Source organism: Falco rusticolus, chromosome 5 (genome assembly GCF_015220075.1).
Source record: "Falco rusticolus isolate bFalRus1 chromosome 5, bFalRus1.pri, whole genome shotgun sequence".
Lineage (NCBI taxonomy): Eukaryota > Metazoa > Chordata > Aves > Falconiformes > Falconidae > Falco > Falco rusticolus.
Window position 1 is genome coordinate 23377799 of NC_051191.1, and position 20774 is coordinate 23398572.

Consider the following 20774-nt stretch of genomic DNA (forward strand, 5'->3'; position numbering starts at 1 on the left):
CCGGCCGTTCTGGGCATGCGCGGCTGCTCTGAGCACGCACGGCTGCTGGCGCATGTGCGGCCAAGGCAGAGGCTGCGGAGGCCGGCGGGGCGCTGCTGCTCCCCGGCCGTTCGTACCGCCGGGCCGGGGACGGAGCGTTCCGGCCGCCCGGGCGTGATGGAGCAGCTGGGGAAGCGGCCTGGGCCGGCGGCTCGGCTGGACATCATCCTCCGGCACCTCTCCCCGCGGCTGGCCGCAGCCCCGGCTCCTGTATCCTTTGCGATGTGGGGGCGGGGCGAGGGGGGCGGGGGGACCCCCCGGGCTCGGGGCTCGGCTTCCCCCGCCGCAGCGAGATCTGCCCCTCGCTCCCCGCTCCCGCGTGGCTGTGGGCGCCGCCGGCGGTTTGCCCTACGAGGGCACCCTGCCGGGAAGGGCACCGGGCAGCGTCCCTGCGCCGTGCCCTGGGTACGGGGTGGTGACGTGCAGCGGGGCCGTGCGCCGTGCAGCCCCCCAGCGAGCCGGGGGGGCCCAGGGCAGTGCTTCCCCCGGCTGCCCCGGCTGGGGTTTTGGGGCCAGCGCCGCCCGGGGCCGCGTCCCTGCGCTCCAGCCCTGCCGCCCCTCAGCTGCCGGGACACGCAGCTGCCGCGCCGCCCCCCCGGCACCTCTCCGCCGCACTGGGCAGGGGGGCTGCCGGCAGCGAAGCGGCCTCTCGGGGACTGGAGGGGTTCGGGGAGGTAAATGCCAGGCTCAGACTGGACTGGTAGACCAGCAGCAGGCAACACATCAAGGTTTGGTTTGCGAGGTGGAAACGCTGGAGGCTGCCAGAGAAACGAAACCAGGCCGGAAAGCCGTTCTCACGTTGGTCTGTTCTGTGTTTCCAAAAGTTAAATGAAGCCTGCTTGCAGATAGTATTTTTAAAGCTGCTGCCATAAATCTTGCTTTTTCAAAAAAAAATTTAAAACTGCTGATTCTCAGTGAGAGCTGAATGCTGACAAGTTACCTCTGAATTATAATAAACTGGCAAAGAAAACTTGATCAAACGGGATGTAGGGGTCTTCAAATATATTAAAAATTTGAAGACGGATAGCAGTTGACTCAGACTGCCGTAAGACAAAGGTGCAAGTAGAAACACAAAATAGGAAATAAACGCTAGGAGAATTACCCCAGTTGTAAAGACAGAGTAAGGAAGGAGAGGTGGTGCACAAGCTGTTTTGTTTTTAAATCCAGCTGCAATGGTCCTGATGCAAAGGACAAAAATATGTCTAAGCTGGGCTGGAGCAAGTGTGGAGCGTGTGGATAAAGTAAATGATGGAATCTAATCAGAATACATTTATTTGATCCACGTTACATCAGTGCACTGGTTTTGTTTTAATCTCTGGCTTTGGTAGGACAGTCACTTTTACTCCCAGAAAAATGCCTCTTCTTTTACAAAAGAAGTATCTTGACAGCAACACTGGTCACCCCTGGAGAAACAAAAAGTGAAAAGCACGGGGTCTCTGCCCTGCCCTGGCGGAGTGCAGCTGTGTGCGCCCACCCCTGCGCTCAGTGAGCCCTGCAGCAGGGGTTAGCTGCCTTCTGCCGGCCCACCCCAGGCTCCCACCTTCCCAGCCTGGAAAAGACAGCATCCTGACCTTCCTTGTTTAAAATCAAACCTGTGTAATAGAGCGTTTAAGACCATCTTGTTTCCTCCTGCGGTTGCTGTTAGGGATTGGTATGTCAGGGGCTGGTGTGTGTTGGTGGTGTTGGTGTACTGGAAGATGAGTTATCTCTGCGTAACAGCGGAAAAACTCCGCCTTCACAGAGCTGCCTTGTGTGGTCCCAGGAAGGAGAGGCAGCATCAGAAGGTGAAATGCAGCAGATTTTTCTTAGGAGCTTGATGTAGGAGCCAGAGGGGAGTGCTGAGCTGGTAACACCAGCACTTACCTCCTTACAGGAAGGCAGGTGAGAAAAAGCCGCTTTCACTGGTGCTTGTGGAAAACCTTCATTCCTACAGCTGTGAAGTCAGCTCGCGTGCTGCCTCTGGGCCACGGGGCAAAACCCAGCACACTGACTGCAGAAGTGAAGGTTTCCTCAAAATGCAAACAGGTAGGGGAGGTTCAGAAATCAACTGCACCTCTTGAGTGATTTGGGTGTTTGGGTTCTTCAGGTCAAACCCTGCTCTGCTGCTGGCAGAGAGGGGGCTGTCAGGCCAGGACCACCTCACCAGCTGTTCGTGAGATGGCTTCCAAGAGAATGACACACGTTTACTGTGCTTGTCTTAGATACGCAGGAATTTGCACCATCCCTTGAGACTCCGCAAGGAGATGCTTTAGGAAAGCTTCTGGGGATCTTGAACGTGCTTTGCCTGTGGTTTGGTCTGTCCAGAAGTGTTTACTTGCTTCTGAGTCCACCCAAGTGTTATATTGCCTGCGCAGCTGGCTGGCATGTCTGTGAATACCTTAATCCCAAAAGGGGCGTCTGAGCGGGAGGGAAAAGTTTAAATACTAAATGTCCTCACCAAAAGGAGCTGCTGGAGGTGGCATCTCCTTCCCAGCCTGCGTGCCTCTTGTTTTTGGTTGTCCAAGCAACCCGCGCTTGTCCTTTGAGCATTGCAAGGTGGCAAGAGCAAAACCAGTGAGAGGAAGAGGCACTGCAAAAACCAGGAGGAAGGTGCTCAAATGGAGCCCAGGGCCTGGAGGACTTGCCTGCTGTTCCCTGCTTGTGGGAGGTGGAGGAGTGTTGGGGAGGGCATCGCAGCTGGGCTTCAGCCACTGCCTGTGTCTCCATTAGTCCAAGTGCCTGTGGACATTTAGGAGCCTGAGTGGCCAGGAGTCCCATTTTGAGTCCTGAAATCGGACCTGAAATGTGGCGTGTGGCGCAGCAGTGCCCTCAGTTGGGGAATACCTTGCTCTGGGCTCTGCTGGGATGGTTTCTACCTGGTCTCCCCATTCATTCCGTCTCACTTCATCAGATTCTCAGCACCTTTTCCTCCTTCTGGCTCATCATTTTTGCGTGTTTGATGTTTCTTCTCCTACCATATATGACTCTTGACCAGCTAATGTTTAAGCTTCCCGGTGTAGGGTCCATAGACACAATTGTGGTTAAACCTGTTCCTTACTCCAGAAGGGTGCATGCTTTTATGGCACATTTAGGAGGTAGTGATGGGCAGTAGAGGAGTCTTTTAAAACCCCGAAACACAGGGGTCTCCAAACAGGCATGTGCAGACCCAGAGCTCTGCATGAAAATGTTCTTTTTTTGGCCTTGCCCCAGGTGACACTTCCCTACCATGCACAAAGCTCTTGTGAGGCTTCATTAGCAAGTGGGATTTAATTGCTCCCTCACAAGAATGCCTCTCTCTGCACAGGAGGACACAACTGCATTTATTTAACCCTGCTGAAGTGCATTTTGAGGTGGGGGACGAGCCCCGTGCTCTCCTCCCTGAGAGGAGATTTGGTCCCTGTCAGGTTTGGGAGGGACCAAATCTCAGTGGTACCTGGAGCGAGGGCGAGGGTTTGCACCTCATGGGAGCGTGAAGTCGCAGATTCACCCCCTATGACTGCTGGCTCTGAATTTGGGGTGTAGGAGGGGAGGGGTGGAGCAGCACTCCCCGGAGGCCGTGCAGGTTTTGGGTAGGTCTGGTGCCCTCTCGAGCGCAGGGAGGGAAACCGAGCAAGCAGACACGACTGAGCGTCTCACTGGGAGTCTTGATGTCCTGGGAGGTGGATGGAGGCGTGTGGGCTGCTCTGGGGTCTCAGGCGTTTTGTACTGGCTTTGCTACATGCGTTGGCAAGGCTGTACTGTGCTGTTGTTTTATACTTGTCTGCCAGATGTGCTACTCCGAAGCTGGAAAAGATATTTTTAGAAGCAAAATAAACAAGAACACGAGTTGAATGTCCAGCACGGCATTTATCTTTAAGATGAACTGCATTGTAGGATTCAGGATGTGTGTGTACAGATGTTCTTATAATCTATTGTGCTTGAGTGTATACTTCTTAATTTCCATCCCAGGCAAGCTTTCCTACTTCAGCCCAAGTTAGCGCTGTTCCTCAGCCAGGGAGGTTTTGGTAAGCTGCATCTTCCTTTGTAGACATAAAAAAAATAACCCGCAGGACTAAATGCATTTTTCCACCCTAACACGTGTTGATCACTCAACATTGTGTCGCCTTTCACTTTTCAAGGGTATCTTTTCCTTTGTTTAACTGTAGTTTCATAAAAAAGCTTAACAACATATCTGGAAAATGTCTGAGTGGATTATCTGACTGCAGAGGCTATTCTCATGTGCTTCAGCATCTGTGTTGAGAGTAAGGCTGCTGAGGACAGATCCCAGCTTTCCTGCTCACTTCTCCACTTTGGGAAGGCATGAGGGGGACTCCTGGAATTCTGTCGCAGAAGTAGTGGGTGGCTGTGGGCAGAGATGCTGCAAAGCCATGGACACGCTGTGCCAGCTCTGCTGGGGCATGAGAAACACTGCACACCTGCAGAGCTGGGGTGGGCATGGAGGTGGGGCAGGTTTCTCACTGATTCTCCCCAGCTGCTGCTGATCTCCCGCGTGTCACCATCTTCCTGCCAGTCTTGCCAACACTGCTCCTGTTGCTCTGCCTGGCCCTACTAACGTGTTTCTCCTCTGTGTCCCAGCTACACCCTGGACAACGATGTCCTCACCACAGAGCAAAGGCAGTTCTACGAAGACAACGGCTATCTGCTCATTAAGAAGCTTGTTTCTGATGAAGACATTGAGCGCTTCAGGTACAGGGTGCTTGCCTAAGGTGATGGGAGATCCTATGTGCAGCAGTATTCCAAGGGAGCTCTGGGAAGCTGGATGAAGCTGAATTCTCCCAACACAGATGTTCCCTCTGCTTTGCAGGAAGGAGTTTGTGAGGATCTGTAAAAAAGAAGTGCATCTACCAGGAGCTATGATTATGAAAGATGAGTCCCTGAGATCCCAGTATGGTCAGTCTGAAAAAGTAGTTAATAAAGTGCAGGACTTCCAGGAAGATGAAGAGTTGTTCAGATACTGTACTCTGCCAGAGGTAAAAAAAAAAACCAACAAACCCAAACCAAAAAAAAACCCAACACTCAAAAGGGAGATGGTGGTGGAACAGCCTATATGAATGTATCTGTGTTTTGTTGCCTCTGTAAAGCTTTTTTTTGGTTCCACTAAAGCTATATCCTTTATGCTTTAGAACCCCTGTATGTCACTCCCATAAGTACCTATGTGAGGAAGGAATATCAAGCCATCTTTTAAGAGTGTTCTGCACGAACATGGGATGGGTGGTGGTCAGGGAAGAAGACTTAAAGGAGCGCCTCTCTGGTCCTGTGGTGCAGAACCAGTCAGGAATGTGACTAGCCCAAACTGTGCCAGGCTAGTAGGATAGATCAGCAGCATTTTCTGAATGTCTTTTATCCAGGCAAAGCATCTGTCCTCTGGGCGGATCCAGCTTTGTAGCCAATGTTCATGTTGTGGCAGACAGCCACAGCTTCATGGAGGTATGGCCCTCCCCATCTTTCCAAGCCCACCCAGCAGCCTGCTGCACCATCTTCCACCTTGGCCCCCTGCATGCCCGTTTGTGTGTCACGCCAGCTCCTGCCTCCTGTCCTGGCCTCCTCTGCCTGTGCCCTAGTCCTCAGCCAAACATCCAGGTCCCAGTGCTTCCTCAGCAATCTTTCATCTTGTCTTTCCTGTTCCTAATAGTTGGTTTTTTTCTGTTTTCTTCCACATAGATCCTCAGATATGTTGAGTGCTTCACAGGGCCAAACATCATGGCAATGCACACCATGCTGATAAATAAACTTCCAGATTCTGGTAAGGAAAACTTGGATAAGAAGAAAACTGTTGCATGTATGCAATCTGTCTGGCCAGAATTCAACTTAGTGGTTTAGAAAAGCTGTTTGAAAAAAATGAGACAAATTGCAACTAAATAACTTTGAAAATGTACAAAGCCACTTTGGAAATAGTTTGTTTTCTTTTTACTTTAGCTTATTGAGTTAACATTTGTCTTTCAACGTTCAGTGGGTGTTTGCTAAAGATGGTGGTTGTCTTGGCTGCACCACTCACATGTTCAAAGTGGGCAAGTGAGCTCCCCACTCAGCCAGCTGCACCTGCGTAGAGGCCCACGGTTTAAAACATGACAGGCTTTTTCAGCCCAGCTTGCTGAATGCATTGAAAACAAGCGCTTCCATGGACCCCAGTAAAAGGCAATAAATACAGAGATCATCCTTTGCCTGGAGTTTATACGCTCCCGACCTCACTGACAGTTGTTGTGCGCTCAGTGCTTTGATATGAAGATACTTGAATAAGTGCCAAAAGAAGGGTTTTGAAGCCTGGCTTTGTCTCCTGCTGTTGGAATTTGAGATCGTAATTGATACAAGGGTGATGGGCAGGGAGAGAGGAAGAGAACCAGACTAACCATATTACAGTTTTTCAAAGTAGCTTTGACTCTGCATGAGCTGTTTTGGTTTAGCAAAGCTGAGACCTGAGCTATGTTTCTTACTCTTGGGTGTGCAGCTTCTGAGCAGATACATAGTGCACTGGGTTATTAAAATACTGAGTTTGTTCAAGTCGTCTCCACTTGTCGTCTTAGATACTCCACAGAAAGCTGTGCCATTTTGGTTTGGAAATTCAACAGGAGACCATACATTTTTAAAGTAAATACAAACCCATAATTTAGGACAAGAAATGGGAAGCTGCTCCGTATTTGCAAGGTCTCCATTCAGTATCTTTGAGGAGTACTTTAGGAGAGGTGCAGCTCTCAGGAGAGTTTTCCAGGCTGCCCAAAGTCTAAATAGTATGGCAAATGAGGCAAGTGGAAACATCCTAACTATATCTATTTGAGGAGCAAACTCAATGGCAAAATAAATATATAAATAATATATAGAAAGCTGTTTTGGTGTGGATGATATGTTTCCATTTTCATAGTGGGAAAAGAAGTAACAAACAAAACTTCAGGAACAGTAATTTTTGTTAGGCTTCAAGGAAAAAGAGCCTCTAGGGTGAAGGCTAATAGATTGCTAGGTAGCCAGTCTAAGGAGGCTGCAGCCCATAAATTGAGATATATATTTTTTTAAAAAGAAGGCTAAATAAACATGTGTTTGGTGCAGCACAGACAGGGTTGATTCTGCTTGCAACACAGTGATAGATCAAGTGAGTACAGGCGGCTGTTTGAAAGTCTTTGTACTGGGAAAGGTTTGTGCAAGACTGTGCTGGTTAAAGTTCACAGAACTGGAGAGCAGCCAAAGTGAATGGTGAAAACTGGGCGGGGGGGGGTTGGTGGTGAAGGCCAGCAAAAAGAGTCTTCTGAGGGACTGCAAAGCCAGGCAGCCTCCTGGCATTCATTGTGTCCCTGTGCCACTGCTGACCGAAGAGCCACCACTGCGCTCCTGGTCCATCTTGGGATGGGTGTAAGCTAACCCATCTGGCTTCCAAGGCAGTGGTGGGCTGGAGCAGACGCTGGGTACACAAAGTCTCTCCAGTGGTGAGCAGCAGCTTCTTTGGACACGTTAGGATGAGTGCAGTGGTTTAACGGGAAGGAAAAGGCTGTGTTACATTCGATGAGGTTGAAGGTTTTGAACCTGTGTTGCAGATAAACAGACTTTTCTTCACCCCATGCATCAGGACTTGCACTATTTCCCCTTCCGGCCTGCAGCCCGCATCGTGTGCTCCTGGACCGCCATGGAGAGGGCCGACCAGGACAATGGGTGCCTGGTCGTGCAGCCAGGGACGCACAAGGAGCCCCTGAAGCCTCATGGCTATCCCAAGTGGGAGGTAGAGTGTCACAGGGAGCTTGGGAAGGGCGTGTGTGTTGGGACCACATTTTGGCTGGGGAGAGTTCACTGTGGAGGGGTGATGCGCAGGTCAGAGCTTAGGTTTTCATGGTTCTTCTGTTTATGCAAGCACTGACTTGTTGCTTCAGGAGAGACTTGCTTTGTTGGCCTCACTGCATGTAACCCGGATAGATTTGCCTCTGTTCCCACTTTCACCTAGAAATTGTCCAGCATGTCATGGCGTAACAGTGTAAACACATGCAACCATTTTCCACTGCCTTTGCCAAATCTGAGGACTCTTTCTCTCCTATGGATTTGTTCCTGCGTGGTGAGCATGTGGGCTGTCCCAAAGAGGAGAGATTGGATAGTAAACAGCTGGATGCAATTAGATATCAAGCAGTATTGTCCTCTTAAGAACAGATGTCTCCTGACCTGGCCTGGTGCTGGTGAGGGTTATACTAGGAGCAGAAGGCTGGACTTGAGACCACTGGTGGCATCAGGCCACACTTGTGGGATTCACCAGTGCTCTCCCCTGTTCTCTCCAGCTGGGAAATATTAGTAATTGTCTGAGTACAGCCTCAGAAAATTGAAAAAGTATTATTTTGCTGTACCTCAGGCTTGAAGTAGGAAGACTTGTAGGCAAGTGGGCAGGCTTTTAGTTGGGCATACCAGATACACTGCCCGGAGGAAAGCACATTAGTAGTTGTCCCTGCTGTCCCTTGCACTGAGAATCGGCACTTGCTCTAATTTTAACCAAGTGGTTTCAACTCAGCCTTTCTTTCTAGGGTAAAACCAACAAACTTTTCCATGGACTGCTTGATGAAGATGAGCAGAGTCCCAGGGTTCACCTTGTCATGGAGAAGGGAGACACAGTGTTCTTCCATCCCCTGCTCATTCATGGCTCTGGGATAAACAAGACATCAGGTTTCCGAAAGGTAGGAAACCATCTCTTGATACAGCTCTTGATATTTTTGATTTTTTTTAAACTGATCAAACTATCTTCCCCCCTACCCAAGCTCATGAATATGCAGATGAACTTTTAAATGAGTTTTTAGCTTCCTAGTACACTTTTAAACTCTCCTTTTTAATCTTTTTATTTTTAAACATCTCTGTCTTTTGGGAGAAGAGCATGCTGTGAATCTGTTGGAGAAAAACAGAGCAAAAGCAGAAACTAGATAGCGAATCTCTGTGTGAAGCCTGGCTGGCTGTACTTGCTTTTCCAATAGTTGCCTTTCAGCTGTCCCAAATATCAAGAGCTTCACTAACTTTCTTCCGTCTGCATTCTTGGTATCTCGTCTCTGGATAGCAGGAGTCTTCATCATCCAAAAATTAAGTTATTTATATGATAACGTGATCCATTTTTCTATTAAAGATTTGTTTACACATCGTCTGTTTGTTTTGCGTTGCTATTATTTAACTGAAACAGGCAAAAGTGCCCTCCTTTTTGGAGGCCTGTTCCTTTTTCAGAAGTGGATTCATCCAGGCATGTAAGGGAACTGTAGCCTCTAGTGTAGCTGCTAGTTGCAATGCAGATATTTCCCCTCATGCATGCCAACTCAGGCTGCTGTATTTTGCTTTACCTCCACTGACTACTATAGGGCCCATTCTGTCAGCCCTAGTAGCAGGTTACTGGTGTGGAATTCCTTTCTGGATAGTCCTGTATCCCGCGTCCTCACACTGTGCCAAATCCCAGCATTTGTCTGCCTTTGGGATAAATCAGTGAGCATCCTGGAGCTGGCCAGCTATGGTCCAGCACCCTTTGAGATCTGGCATGATCTTGCCTGCAGCTGGCATTGCTCGTGTAGTGTAATGAGAGAACAGCTTTCTTCTAGTGGGGCGTTTGTATTTATTTCCTCTAGACTCTGCTTAAGCAAGAGCTGATTCCAGATTAAGTGGGTTGATGTGACTGTCTGGGTGCAGAAGGTAAGAATCCTTACTGAACACACAGGTCTGCTCCAACCCTGACTTTCTATTCGCACTCTATTTGCTGGTATTCTGAGATCAAGTAGTACAGTTCATGCTGGGGAAGTGTTTGGGAGAGAAGGGAAGGAAGAAAAGCACATCAGCCAGCGAGAGTATTTCTCCAAGGGGACAGACGCTCTCAGGAGAGCTGGAGAGCTTGGAAAGGAGGAAGGAATTTGCTGCCATGATCTGTAAGGAGCAGGTGGGGTGTCCACAGTCTGGGATGCACGAGATTTTTTAACACAGCTCATTCATAATCAATGTGGTAGTAAGTGCTGCCCAATTTCCTCACGCAGAGCATAAGCTGTCACTTTGCCAGCTCAGAGTGCTACTACATTGACGTCAAGAACACGACTCAAGAGCACCTGGAGAAAGAAATGGCAGAAATGGTTCACAAGAAATACAACATGGCTTCCATGGAACTCAGGGTAAGACCTGGCTGTATGCTGTGTGTTACAATCCAGGTCAGTTCCCTTTCCTAAGTCTCTCTCATGTGACAGATTTGTGCTTTTTGCTATACCCAGGTTGGCAGATCAAGCTGTGCCAAGCAGAGGTGCCTGGCAGAATAAAAGACCTGATGTACAGAGGATGACCAGCAGGCCTTTTTGGGGCCTTTTTGCTCCTAAGGCTGCTTCTTGCTATGCTGGAGAGGTGGCCCTTCTCTCTGGGCAGCCCCTTCACATCCCTTGAGCTCTAGAAGTTCCTCCAGCTCTGCTTGTCCAAACAGGTTTTGTGAGGATGCCTTATCCCTTCCAGTGCTGGCTGAGTTGGTAGAGACGGGATCAGCACTTCATTATGTGACTGCAGCTGATGTTGTAGCAGAAGTGAGGAGACACAGACGCTGCTGCCGTGAAGGCTCAGCTCTGAGGCTGCTCACGTGCACCTCTTAGGCCATTCAAGGGGGGCCAGGCTTCGCCCCGCTGGGTAGCAGTGGGGAGGGCTAATGTGGCAAGGCAGGAATAGAGTGAAGTCTATGCAACCTTTGCCCTTCACTGCATCTCCTGGTTCATGGTTTGTTGTGCGGAGTGTGTCTGAACCAGAGCTCTTTGCGGTTATATATGGCCTGCACAATGTGAATAGGACGATGGGGTCATCTCTTGCCCTGATTTCACAAGTATAAGAAGGTACAATAAATTCAGTGCTTGTCCACAGTTTCTGTGTCTACAGTTCTTACAGTTTCTCCTCCTAATGGCAGGTGAATTTTCCTTTTAAAACAAGCAGTCACATCTGACTGCAGTAGTAGACTGACTTTTTTTGGTTAAATATAATCCTAGACTTGAGGCTACAGCAGGTATGTCAGCAGCGATATACATCTGCCTCAAAAAAAAAAAAAGGGGGGGGGGGCGAGTAGTGGGCTCTTGCTGAATAACTGAAACCACTGTGTAAAATAGAAAGCAAATCTAAATTCTTCAGGGATTCAGCCACTGAAAGAAATATAAACCTTGTTACTGGGGTGGCAGTGTTCTGAATTTCTTAATCTGCAGCAGTTCCCAAACATGTGCACAGCCAGTATCAAGGCAGTAAAGTCTAGATGTAATAGGCAGCAATTTTCTTTTAAAATGTGCGTATTTTACAGATATTACACTATCTAGGGCATTCTGTGGGAGAGGATGTTCTTTTTCACTTTTGAGGTTTTTGTTTTGGTTTGTTTTTTCCCCACAGTGTGCTGGCTGTGGTGGGGGTTCCAGCTGTGTTTTGCAAGCCTGATCTTCCATGTTGTCAGCAAAGTTACAGCTTGCTTGACTTTTCCTGGAGTTATTTAGGTACACAGTGAGATACCAAGTGATACATAATCAGGCTCTCTCCTCCTGAATGGAAATGAGGATGTGGCCATACAAGCCTCTGATGAACCTGTGTTTTCATGTAGCTTTAAGCTTTTTTTCACTAGAACTGGAGCTTTCTCCCAAAGTGCCCAGCTCTTACATTTCACCTTCACAAGACTAAAGATAAGAACCAAATAATCCTCACACGAGGAAACTGAGGTAGGAGCCTGCCCAAGACTTACCTCCGTGAAGCAAACAGCAGTGGTCTTCTCTGATTTATAACCGGCAGAGATGCCTGCCCAGCATCTGATTTATGGCTAAGGGCTTGCATTTGTATCTGTTATTCCTGCTGGTTTCTGCTGCCCAAGGAGTATCGCTTACTCATGGGCAGCAGTATGCAAGGCATAGTCAGTTGGTGAGCTTTGTTGATCACCCAGAGGCGCACAAGGGAGGCACTGTGTGCGCAAGCAGGCAAGGGCGACTTCTGCAAGGGTAATGTTCACTGTGCTGCTCATGTTTCCTCTTCTGCCTCCTTCCAGAATTGAACCATGGGCACCTTGCCACCCCTGTAACACCCGTGAATAAACTCTCCTGAGGATGCAGGTTGCACTGCCTCCTTAGTTGGGGCTGTATTTTTGTTCTGGATGTTTAGTATTTGAAATTATATTCAGCAAATGTTTTGGTATGTTTTTCTGGGTAGGCAGCTAAGCTGAGAATGCTGTGTCTGTTTCCACCTCTGTAAATTGGAATCTTGGTTACCGTTTTGCTGGCCCTTAAGGCTTTTCCTTTGTGTTATTTTTGTTTTGAAGGATATGTGGAACTTCCGAGCACGGCTTGTGCAAGGGGAAAGAATCAACCTGTAGAACAACCTCTGAAGAGCAGGATGGAAATCACATGCCCGAGAACAAGCTTACCTGGTCAGAGAGTGCAGACCCTGCCTTGGCAGGCAGTGTTATGTGTGCTTTGATGATGTCTGTATTGGTAACTTAGCCAAATGCTGCATCATAAAATCATTTTATGCTAATAGAAAATAATTGCACTAAAGTTGAACAGCTGATGTACGTCAAAGAAAACCTAACCTAGAAAAAGAGAGATTTGCTGTGGTTATCTTAGACAATTGAAGAATTAAGGTCTTGAAAGACACCTTGATTTTCTCAATGTTTTCATTCTTGTTTTTTAAAAGTTTCTCACATGACGTACCTTTGAAATGATACTATACTAACATAAGATGTTATGCAAACGCTTCCAATGTTTCCAACTTCCTTTTCTATGCAAAATAATCAGTTTCACACAAGCCCTCAGTATGAGCTCACCTGGGAAGTTATTAGTACAGCTGATGATGATGGAGATATTGGTACCAGAAGAATCAACGGTGTAAGTAAAGAACAGGATAAAGGGGAAGCAGCAACCACGCACATAGAAAAATGGGATTAATGGGCTGGAACGTGACCTCTAGCAGCGTTCCTCAAACATGACCTGGTGTGGCATCGTATCTTACCGATCAGCACTGGCACAAGTGAAATACGTGGCTGACAGGGTTGGGAGCTACTGGGCCAGCAAACCATCATCCCATTGGACTTGTACAACCCATCCAAGGCTGTATGAAACGAGACAGTCCTCCTTTGAGTCTGGCAGGTCTGGGAAAATGTGCCTTTTGGTGCTGCCAGGTCAGGGAGACAGTTGGATGCTCCTCAGGATGCACTGGTGGCAGGGTGAAGTGACATGCACTGGAATAATCCTCTTGCCTTTCACAATGTTTTTCCTTGCTTTCTGAAAGGTTATTTTGCTGTCTATTTTTCAAAATGCACATTAAATCAGAGCAAAACTGCATTTGGGGGCTGCGTTGTATTATTTCTGTCACTCAGAAATTCTGACAGTGAGTGCATCGTTGAATACCCCAGTGCAAAACGGCGATCTTCTCCAGTCCCACTCCACCCAAAGAAGGTGCCAAAACAGCACCTGGAGGGCTTTCATGGCTCCTGCTCTGCTATCCTGCAGCTCAGGAGGTCACTCCAGTTGAGACAGGAGATCAGGTGCAGTACTGTCCTCCAAAATCTCCACCAGGGAACAAAAGGCTGCAGGTCAAAGCTGGTACAGTCATTTCATGCATGACAGCCTAAGGCAGAGGAGGGGTTTGCCCTTCTTTCTCTTTCTGCAGTGTCTATAGGTTTTCTTGTTTGTTTTTATGCTTTTTAAACAAGGTGAGGTTTGAGCACAGTTACTACGTTGGTCCTAAATCCTTGGTGGTGGGGTGCGGTGTGAGGACAGACCTCTCGGCAGCTTCTGGTTTGACCACACCACCAATAAGTCTGACAAGGGGGAGACTTTAGGACAGATCCCCAGCCTTGGTCGGTGGGTGATTTTGAGAATCCTTGTTCCTGCATCTCTTCCCATGCCCTCTCTATAACCCTGACACTGATCCTGCTCTTGGGGACATGTGCCATGATGCCTCTCCAGACTTGGACCTTCTCAGCCTGGTCTTTGCTTGCTGCATGGGCCCAAGTGAATTTCCAGTGAGCTGGGCATGCCTCTGTTGACTTTTCTGAGCTCTTGCTCCTAACCAAGCTGCTGCTTTCCTTGGGATTTTTGTGAAGACTTGCAGTATCCTGCCTGGTTCACAACACAGGATTCATGGAGATGCTTCATTGTCTGGCATTACTGGTGTAGCTGAGTTGACTGCAGAGGGACCTGTGTCTACAGAGAAGAGCTACAAATTCCCAGAATTTCCAGACTCTGAATTTCTCTTACTGACTGAGAGAGAGAAGGAAAGGAAGAAATTTAGCTTTGTTTTAAAAATGTGTGCATCTTGGCCTATGAATTTAGGTTTAAATTTCCTCTTTCAGAAGAACAAATCCATCAAAGACCTTGCAGATCGTCTAACAGCAGTTGTCCAACCTGAGGAGAGACTGATGTCACTCCTTTCTACAACAGGCTGAGGATACTCCAGAGCCTGGGGAGGACTAAGCTTAAGCAAGCTGCCCTCAGCTGTGTGCAGGGCCAGCACAGCTGCATCCTAGCTATGCCGAGGAGTCAGATCCCTGCCCCCTGAAATGACCCTGGGCAGAGCCACATGCAGCGGGGCTTCCTGGCTTCTTCTCAGCAAAGCTGCATGCTCATGGGTGTAGGACCATGTCCCTGGGAGCGTAAGGCTCTACAGGCACTTCCAGGATATTTGAGCAAGGGCTGGAGTCCAAAGGATGCTTCATCAGTTCATGTGAATATGACCTCCTGTGTGAGAGATCTACCTGGTAAGTGCTTGCTTGTTCCTGTTCCCACCCATCCCAGCCAGCAGAGATTCTGCAGTCACAGGTTTCCAAAGCACATGTCCCACCAGTGGAAATTCACCTCAGTCTCCAGCACTTGGCTTACTGGATAAAAACCAAAACTACAGCCATGTCTCCCAGGGTTTGGCTTCCTGGCAGTAGTGCAGCTGATGCGGGCATGTCAGGCGGGTGGCTGCAGAGGGAGCTGCAGCCACAGGAGAGCTGCAAGGTCTCATCAGCCTTTAGGTCTAAACTCCCTCTTTGAGCTACCACCACTGCAGCTGGAAGGGGAGGAGGAGAGGAAAAGCCATCAAGTCGCCTGCTTTTTCCTCCCAGGAGGAAACCTGCCCAGCGTGCCACAGCCCTATGAAAAACAAGTGCAGGGACCCAAGTGCTATTCTCAGACACACTGCCCATCCCTCAATGATTTTTGCAATCCCAAAGTATCAAGCTATTTCCATCAGAAAGGGATTTATTATTTTTCTATCCTGTGAAAATCTCCTGTGTAAAAAAAGAAAAGCCCTGCCAAGAGGACTGTGTTCAGCCTGTGGCCTCCGTCTTTTTTGGAGTCTGAAGAGACTGAAGGGGAGCTGACACCACTTTGCAACGAGGATATGCTGCATTCAACCCACTCCCGCTCTTTGCAGCAAGGGCTGTCCTGCCACCTTCCCTCCTGCCAGGGCCTCGACCCGCTGGCTGTGAAGCTGGTCCAGGCCGAGGGGCAGGATGAAGGATAGCAAGCTCCAGCAAGACAAACCCCACCTTTCAGCAGTGTCTGCTTCACAGCACAGAGCTTGAGGTAAAAGTGAGGATGAACTGGCTTCACACTGATGGCACAAGCTCATCTGAACTGTGACGTGGCAGGGCTGAAGTCTGCTTCGCAAGGTGGTGAGGCTCTGTGGCACAGGGACAACAGAGGACATGTGCAAGGATGTCCAAAATCATCTTCTGAACTGTGCTACAGGTTTGTTATGGATCATTATTCAATCTCTTCTCTCAGAGATTGAGTTGTATTTATCTTCTCTCAGATATCATTCACAGAGTTAATGTAGGCAGATGAGAGTACTCAGTGCACTGCTAAGGACAGTGTACGCTGAAGGTATAATTTTTAAATATGTCCCAACTTGAGAGGAATACAAGGCCTTTGCAACCTCTGCAGCTCCTTATTTCTAAGCTGGCTTCACTTCTCCACTTTTCCTTCTCTCCGTGCTCCAGGATTTCCCCTCCAGGCTTTTTCTTTCCCAGCCGGACACTGTCAGAGGATGGGAGCCATGACGCTATTTAACTTAGCAAACCACCCATGCCAGCACAGATGTGGTACATGACTGAGCATGGCAGGTTCTGCATGCTTGTTGGCTATGTCCTCACAGCCATCAAGGCAGCTGCTGGAAGCTGTGAATGAGCAGGGTACAAGAAAGGGAGTGTGTAGAAGCGTGCTTGAACTTTTCCCACCTACTTCCCAACCTTGAACAACAAGCCCTCTTCTTCCCAAACCTTCCTGTTCCTTCACTCCTGCCCTTTTCCCAGCCAGGGTGGTGAGATCCACAGCTTCTTGAGAAGGGAGGTCATCTTCACCTCCCCTTCTGTGCAGGGGAGGTGAAGATGAGGAAACAGCACCCAGAGACTGGCATCTTGATGCTGCCCATGCTGTGGTTGAGCTCTGCCCCTGGTGTTGTGCACATCTTGTAAGTGCTGGGCAGTGACCTGGGGTCCTAGCAATGTCTCCTCATTGTCGAAGTCATCATGGAAAAGCCAAAGCCAACCACTTGGCTGGACACCATTCTATAGCGCTTATACCCATGTCTGGGTGCAGCCCCTGCTCCTGTATCCTTTCGGGGCTGGGGCTGGAGTGGAGAGGGAGGAGAGGGGTGAGTGGAAAGAAACAGTGGTCTCCACTTCAGCCATGTTGTGACCTGGACAGCACAAGTCATGATCTTCTTCCAGAGCCTGAAACGGGGCACAGAGGATCCTGGAGATCTTTCTTGGATGCTTGATGTAAGAAAGCAAACAGTGCTGTATTTGGTATCCCCAGCCTCCTCTCTCACCATCTGAAAGGTGGTAACGGAGAAAAATCCACATTCATAATTGCCTGTACAAGACCTTTGCTCTTACACCTGTGAATTTGCAGCTCTGAAACAAGCCAGAAGGAAAAGCAGCATTTGAACTTGGCGTTTTGCCTCAAACTGCAAGCACACAAGGAAGCTTACTTGCTGCGTTATTTGAGAGTTTGACTTTCCCAGGTTGACATCTTTTTCTTGGGTGGCTAGGGTGAGGAGGTTGTACGGGGCAGTCTGGATTTCCTGGCTCCTTTGCAGGTTTGTGAAGGAGTTTCTCCTGAAGAGTGCAGGGTACTAGGAGGAGAGAGATGAAATGGCTTGTTACAACAAAGATGTTGGGTTTTTTTTTCCAATTTGACAATGTTCCCCAGCATCCTGCGAATCGTAAGTGAAGTTATTTGAAGATATTTTTTCCTATGCAAAATATCCCGCTCTCCTTGCTCTGAGTACTCCCCTGCTCCTTGTCCATGGAAGCAGCGTGGGTACCCCAAAACCAGAGCTGCTCCTTTCTTGGCTCTAAGTCTATGAAGACAGAACAGAAAAATATAAGCAGCTGTGCTGGAGAGGAAGCCGTGCAACATGTTGATACAGCAGCAAGTCTGGCAGCCTGTGCCAAGAGCTGTCAGGCAGGCGACAAAAGGCATTAGCAAACACCAGGGCAGGGAGGAAAGTCTGGAAGAAATCTAACAGCAAGGTGCGAAGTTAATAGTGATAATTGTCCTGGAAAAGCCACGTCCCCGGAGACACTAGGGATTTCCCTTCCCTCTGCATTTGCCCATCATTCTAGAAGTCAAGTTTTGAGGTTTTGTCTAAGAAACCATGAACAAAGGTTATTTTGCCATTTTTGAGTCACTGTTAGTCATGTAAATAGAAAAAAGCACTAACTACCCAGGCTGTTTCTTCAGCCAGCAGGGAAGGACTCCAGCTGCACCTTGAGGCTCTCCCATGTGGGCATCACTGGACTGTTTTCAGGGCAAAATGAAACAGGATCTGCACCACAGCTTTGCACGGGAAATGAGAATTAAAGAAAAAAAGCTTTGCCTGCACTCTTGTCCCACTTTTACTCAATTTTGGAAGGGAAAGGCCAGGCAGCAAGTAGGCTGGGAAAAATAAAACTATGTGAAATGGCTGGGTGAGTCCAGCTTGCTAGGTTATTACGAGAGAAGTTGCGCATCTTCCTGCCCGTTTCATATATACACATGGAACTTTGTAGCTGGAATAACAACCTTGAAGACAGGAGAATGTTTCCTGGCTGGGGAAAGGGCTGATTTATCAGCTTACTACTCTGCAGATCTTAATAATGGCTCTGAGACTGCACATTCAGCATTATATTTTCAGTGTGATTTTGCTTAATGATTTAGGGGACACAGCAGTTCCAGCACCACTGCTGTCTTGATTCACCAGTGATGCTAACTGCAGTGGCTGAGGTTTCTGTAATGTTAATCCAGTTTAACGACTCACGTTGCTCAACCTGCTGGCTGCTCTCTTGCTAACACAGCCTGGCACGCAGCTGGGCTTCACTGCAAGGTCGGCAGCCTTTATAGCATGTTCCCAAAATTGGGACAGATTCAGTGACAAGGTAGACCCAGCTGGGCTTGTCAGGTCACGCCTAAGCTGCCTCCTGTGGATCTCTTGACACAGCTCTTGCTTGTCAGTGGAAACGTATTGGTACAGACTGCAGGCCCCACAGGCAGCTCTGGCAGTGCTGGGGCTGTGCGTTCACGTGGCAGCATGCCCCAGCAGTTAGCTCCCCTCCTGCCTGCTTCTCCTGGGCTGCAGCAATCTCTGGCACAGCGAAAGTATCTCCAAAAATAGACTGAGGCACGTAAAATCTAATATATCAATCTCCCTCACTCCGTTTACTGCTGGGGTTCAAGCAATAGGCCTTGGCTTCTTGACCCTGTTCTTGCACACAAGGGTGAACCGAGAGTACTGCCCAAGGAGGCACATACCTTTTTTAACGTATCACAGTCCAGGGGGCATTTATGAAGATAAGTGTTACCCCACCTCTGACAGAAATTTTTGCAGAAATCTTGTCTCTGCTGGCCAGAGAGAGAGAGAGGAACTGGAAAAAGCCTGAAGCTTTCAACATGCTGGCTGAAGGCTGATATCAATGTGGAATTTCATGCTGGTTTTGTGAACCCCAGGTGAGAAACTCTGGTTGGTCTAAATGAAAAAACTACATGGCAGCCAGAGTTGCAGACCACAAACCGATTCCTTTTGGTGATTTAGCACAGAGCTCTCAGGCAAATGAAAATGTTAAATGTTGAGGCAGCAGCTCATCCTTTTCCTCAGAGAAATGATATGATACCATACAAACCCAGGGAGTGCTTTATTTGGCACTGTATTTATTCTGAATGAGGAATCATCAGGAGACATTGCCAAGCAATGTGAAGGGTTAAGTGTTTAGTCACCTACCAGTGACACCACACTCATCAAATAGTATCAACAGGAGACTGAAACGAATGCAACATGCCAAGCAAAGCTGCCCAGCAAAAGCACCAGTAGATTAAGGCTGCAGAATACTGAGGTCAATCTGTCCAGCTGCTTCTCTTCCAGCCCCTGTGCAAGCAAACACAAGCAGTATTGACAAAGCCACTGGGACACATGATTGTTGGTGGCTGTTTCACCAAATCACTGAGGTACTAGTGGTTTTAGGTGCTAAGAATACCCTGTGATCCACATAAGCTAGGGGCAGCAGAAGGATCAGGTCCAGGAAATGCTGGCCAAATGCCACAGACATCCCTAGAGATGTGCTTTAAGAAAAACACCTGTATGAAGACAACCCTTCTCAGGAGCCACCCCATGGAGATCTCATCCTGTTTGGTCTGAGATAGCTACTGTCCTCCAGGGAGCTGTGCCAGCAACCAAGATTGACATGGGGATGACTGACAAAGATTTTGGAAAAATTTAAACTGGGTAAAATTAAAAATGGTGCTAAATTCATTAAAATGCTTTTCAAAGTGGGAGCTGCAGGTTTGCAGCTGTAAAGTTGCTGTAGTGTGGATGGTGCTGGGAACCCGGTATGGGCTGTGTGCTAGGGAAAGGGCTTTCAAAACAACACCTGGTAATCTACAATGTAAACAATTCTGGCTTGCAGTACCAAAGGGCTTTTTAACACATAAGCCAGGGAGACCACACAGGAACTGTTTGACATCTGTTCTTAAGGGTTCAGAGTGAGTAATTTTGGAGTCAATGAAGACTGCTCTATGCCTACAACCTTCTTGCACACCTTTTTGGCCCACAGCAGAAAAACTGTTGACAGGCTTGCATTTATGTACCATGGTATTAATTTCACAAGTGCTTATAGAATCTACAGTCCTCCTAGTTCACAATGATTTGTCACTTAAAACTCTGGTGAAGTCACTCTACACCAGCCATTCAACATAAATTGTGGGATCCCTCGGTATTTCTTGGTACAAAGATTTAACTTGGAAAAGAGACAAAGTTGTCAGTAAGAAAGAACAGGCATGAATGTGTATTTCACATGCAGCCTTATTCAGTCACTTTTAAAAAAAAATCAAAGCTGAATGTCTGTGCAGTGGTCAGTGGCCTGGTGGAGAGTTTGTATGTCCTCATTAGGAATTGATTCCCCCTGCTCATTCATCCTTAAAACCAGAAACTGGACATTCCAGTGAAGAAATGTGTGGTTTAAACACAGAAATCCATCTTTACATTGGGATGTGTATGTGGAATCAACTCCAGGTCACTTAAGACTATTGAGAAATTTTGGTTGTTCTTCCCCTCTTGGCAAAAGTGTTTCTCCACCAATCTTCGGACCTTTTTTCTCCTAGAAACACAAACATGGAGAAAAGAAGTTACATGTGTAGCGAGATGTCTCCCAAACACTTCTTTGTCAGAAGCTGTGGTAGGGCTAAATTATCCAGTCAAATACTGACAGATAGTCAAGGAACCTTGACATTCTGAATTCTTGCAACTTTGGTCAAAAGCAAATTTCCCACAGTTAAATAAAACAAAACTTCAAGAACAGAAAGCGAGAAGAGAAGGTC

The 20774-nt window shown here is 48.0% G+C and overlaps 2 protein-coding genes across 5 annotated transcripts in view; one reads left to right on the forward strand and one right to left on the reverse strand.

Moving 5' to 3' along the window:
• Positions 1-13272, forward strand: PHYH (phytanoyl-CoA 2-hydroxylase). The gene is made up of 9 exons (XM_037387699.1): positions 1-249; positions 3967-4022; positions 4594-4704; positions 4823-4988; positions 5680-5761; positions 7539-7720; positions 8505-8654; positions 9978-10109; positions 12254-13272. Exons 1-9 carry the CDS (start codon positions 16-18, stop codon positions 12305-12307), a joined length of 1167 nt encoding a protein of 388 aa, XP_037243596.1. The 5' UTR covers positions 1-15; the 3' UTR covers positions 12308-13272.
• The window catches only part of MCM10 (minichromosome maintenance 10 replication initiation factor), a 25928-nt gene continuing 18154 nt past the window's right edge, over positions 13001-20774 (reverse strand). For 2 of the 4 annotated variants that reach the window (XM_037387696.1, XM_037387697.1), the window contains exon 20: positions 19084-20554. In XM_037387696.1, the coding sequence (XP_037243593.1) occupies positions 20471-20554 (84 nt within the window). In that variant the 3' untranslated portion in view covers positions 19084-20470. Of the gene's footprint in view, positions 17059-19083; positions 20555-20774 lie in introns of those variants that run through there. The other 2 variants (XR_005104296.1, XM_037387698.1) reach the window with 2 other exon arrangements.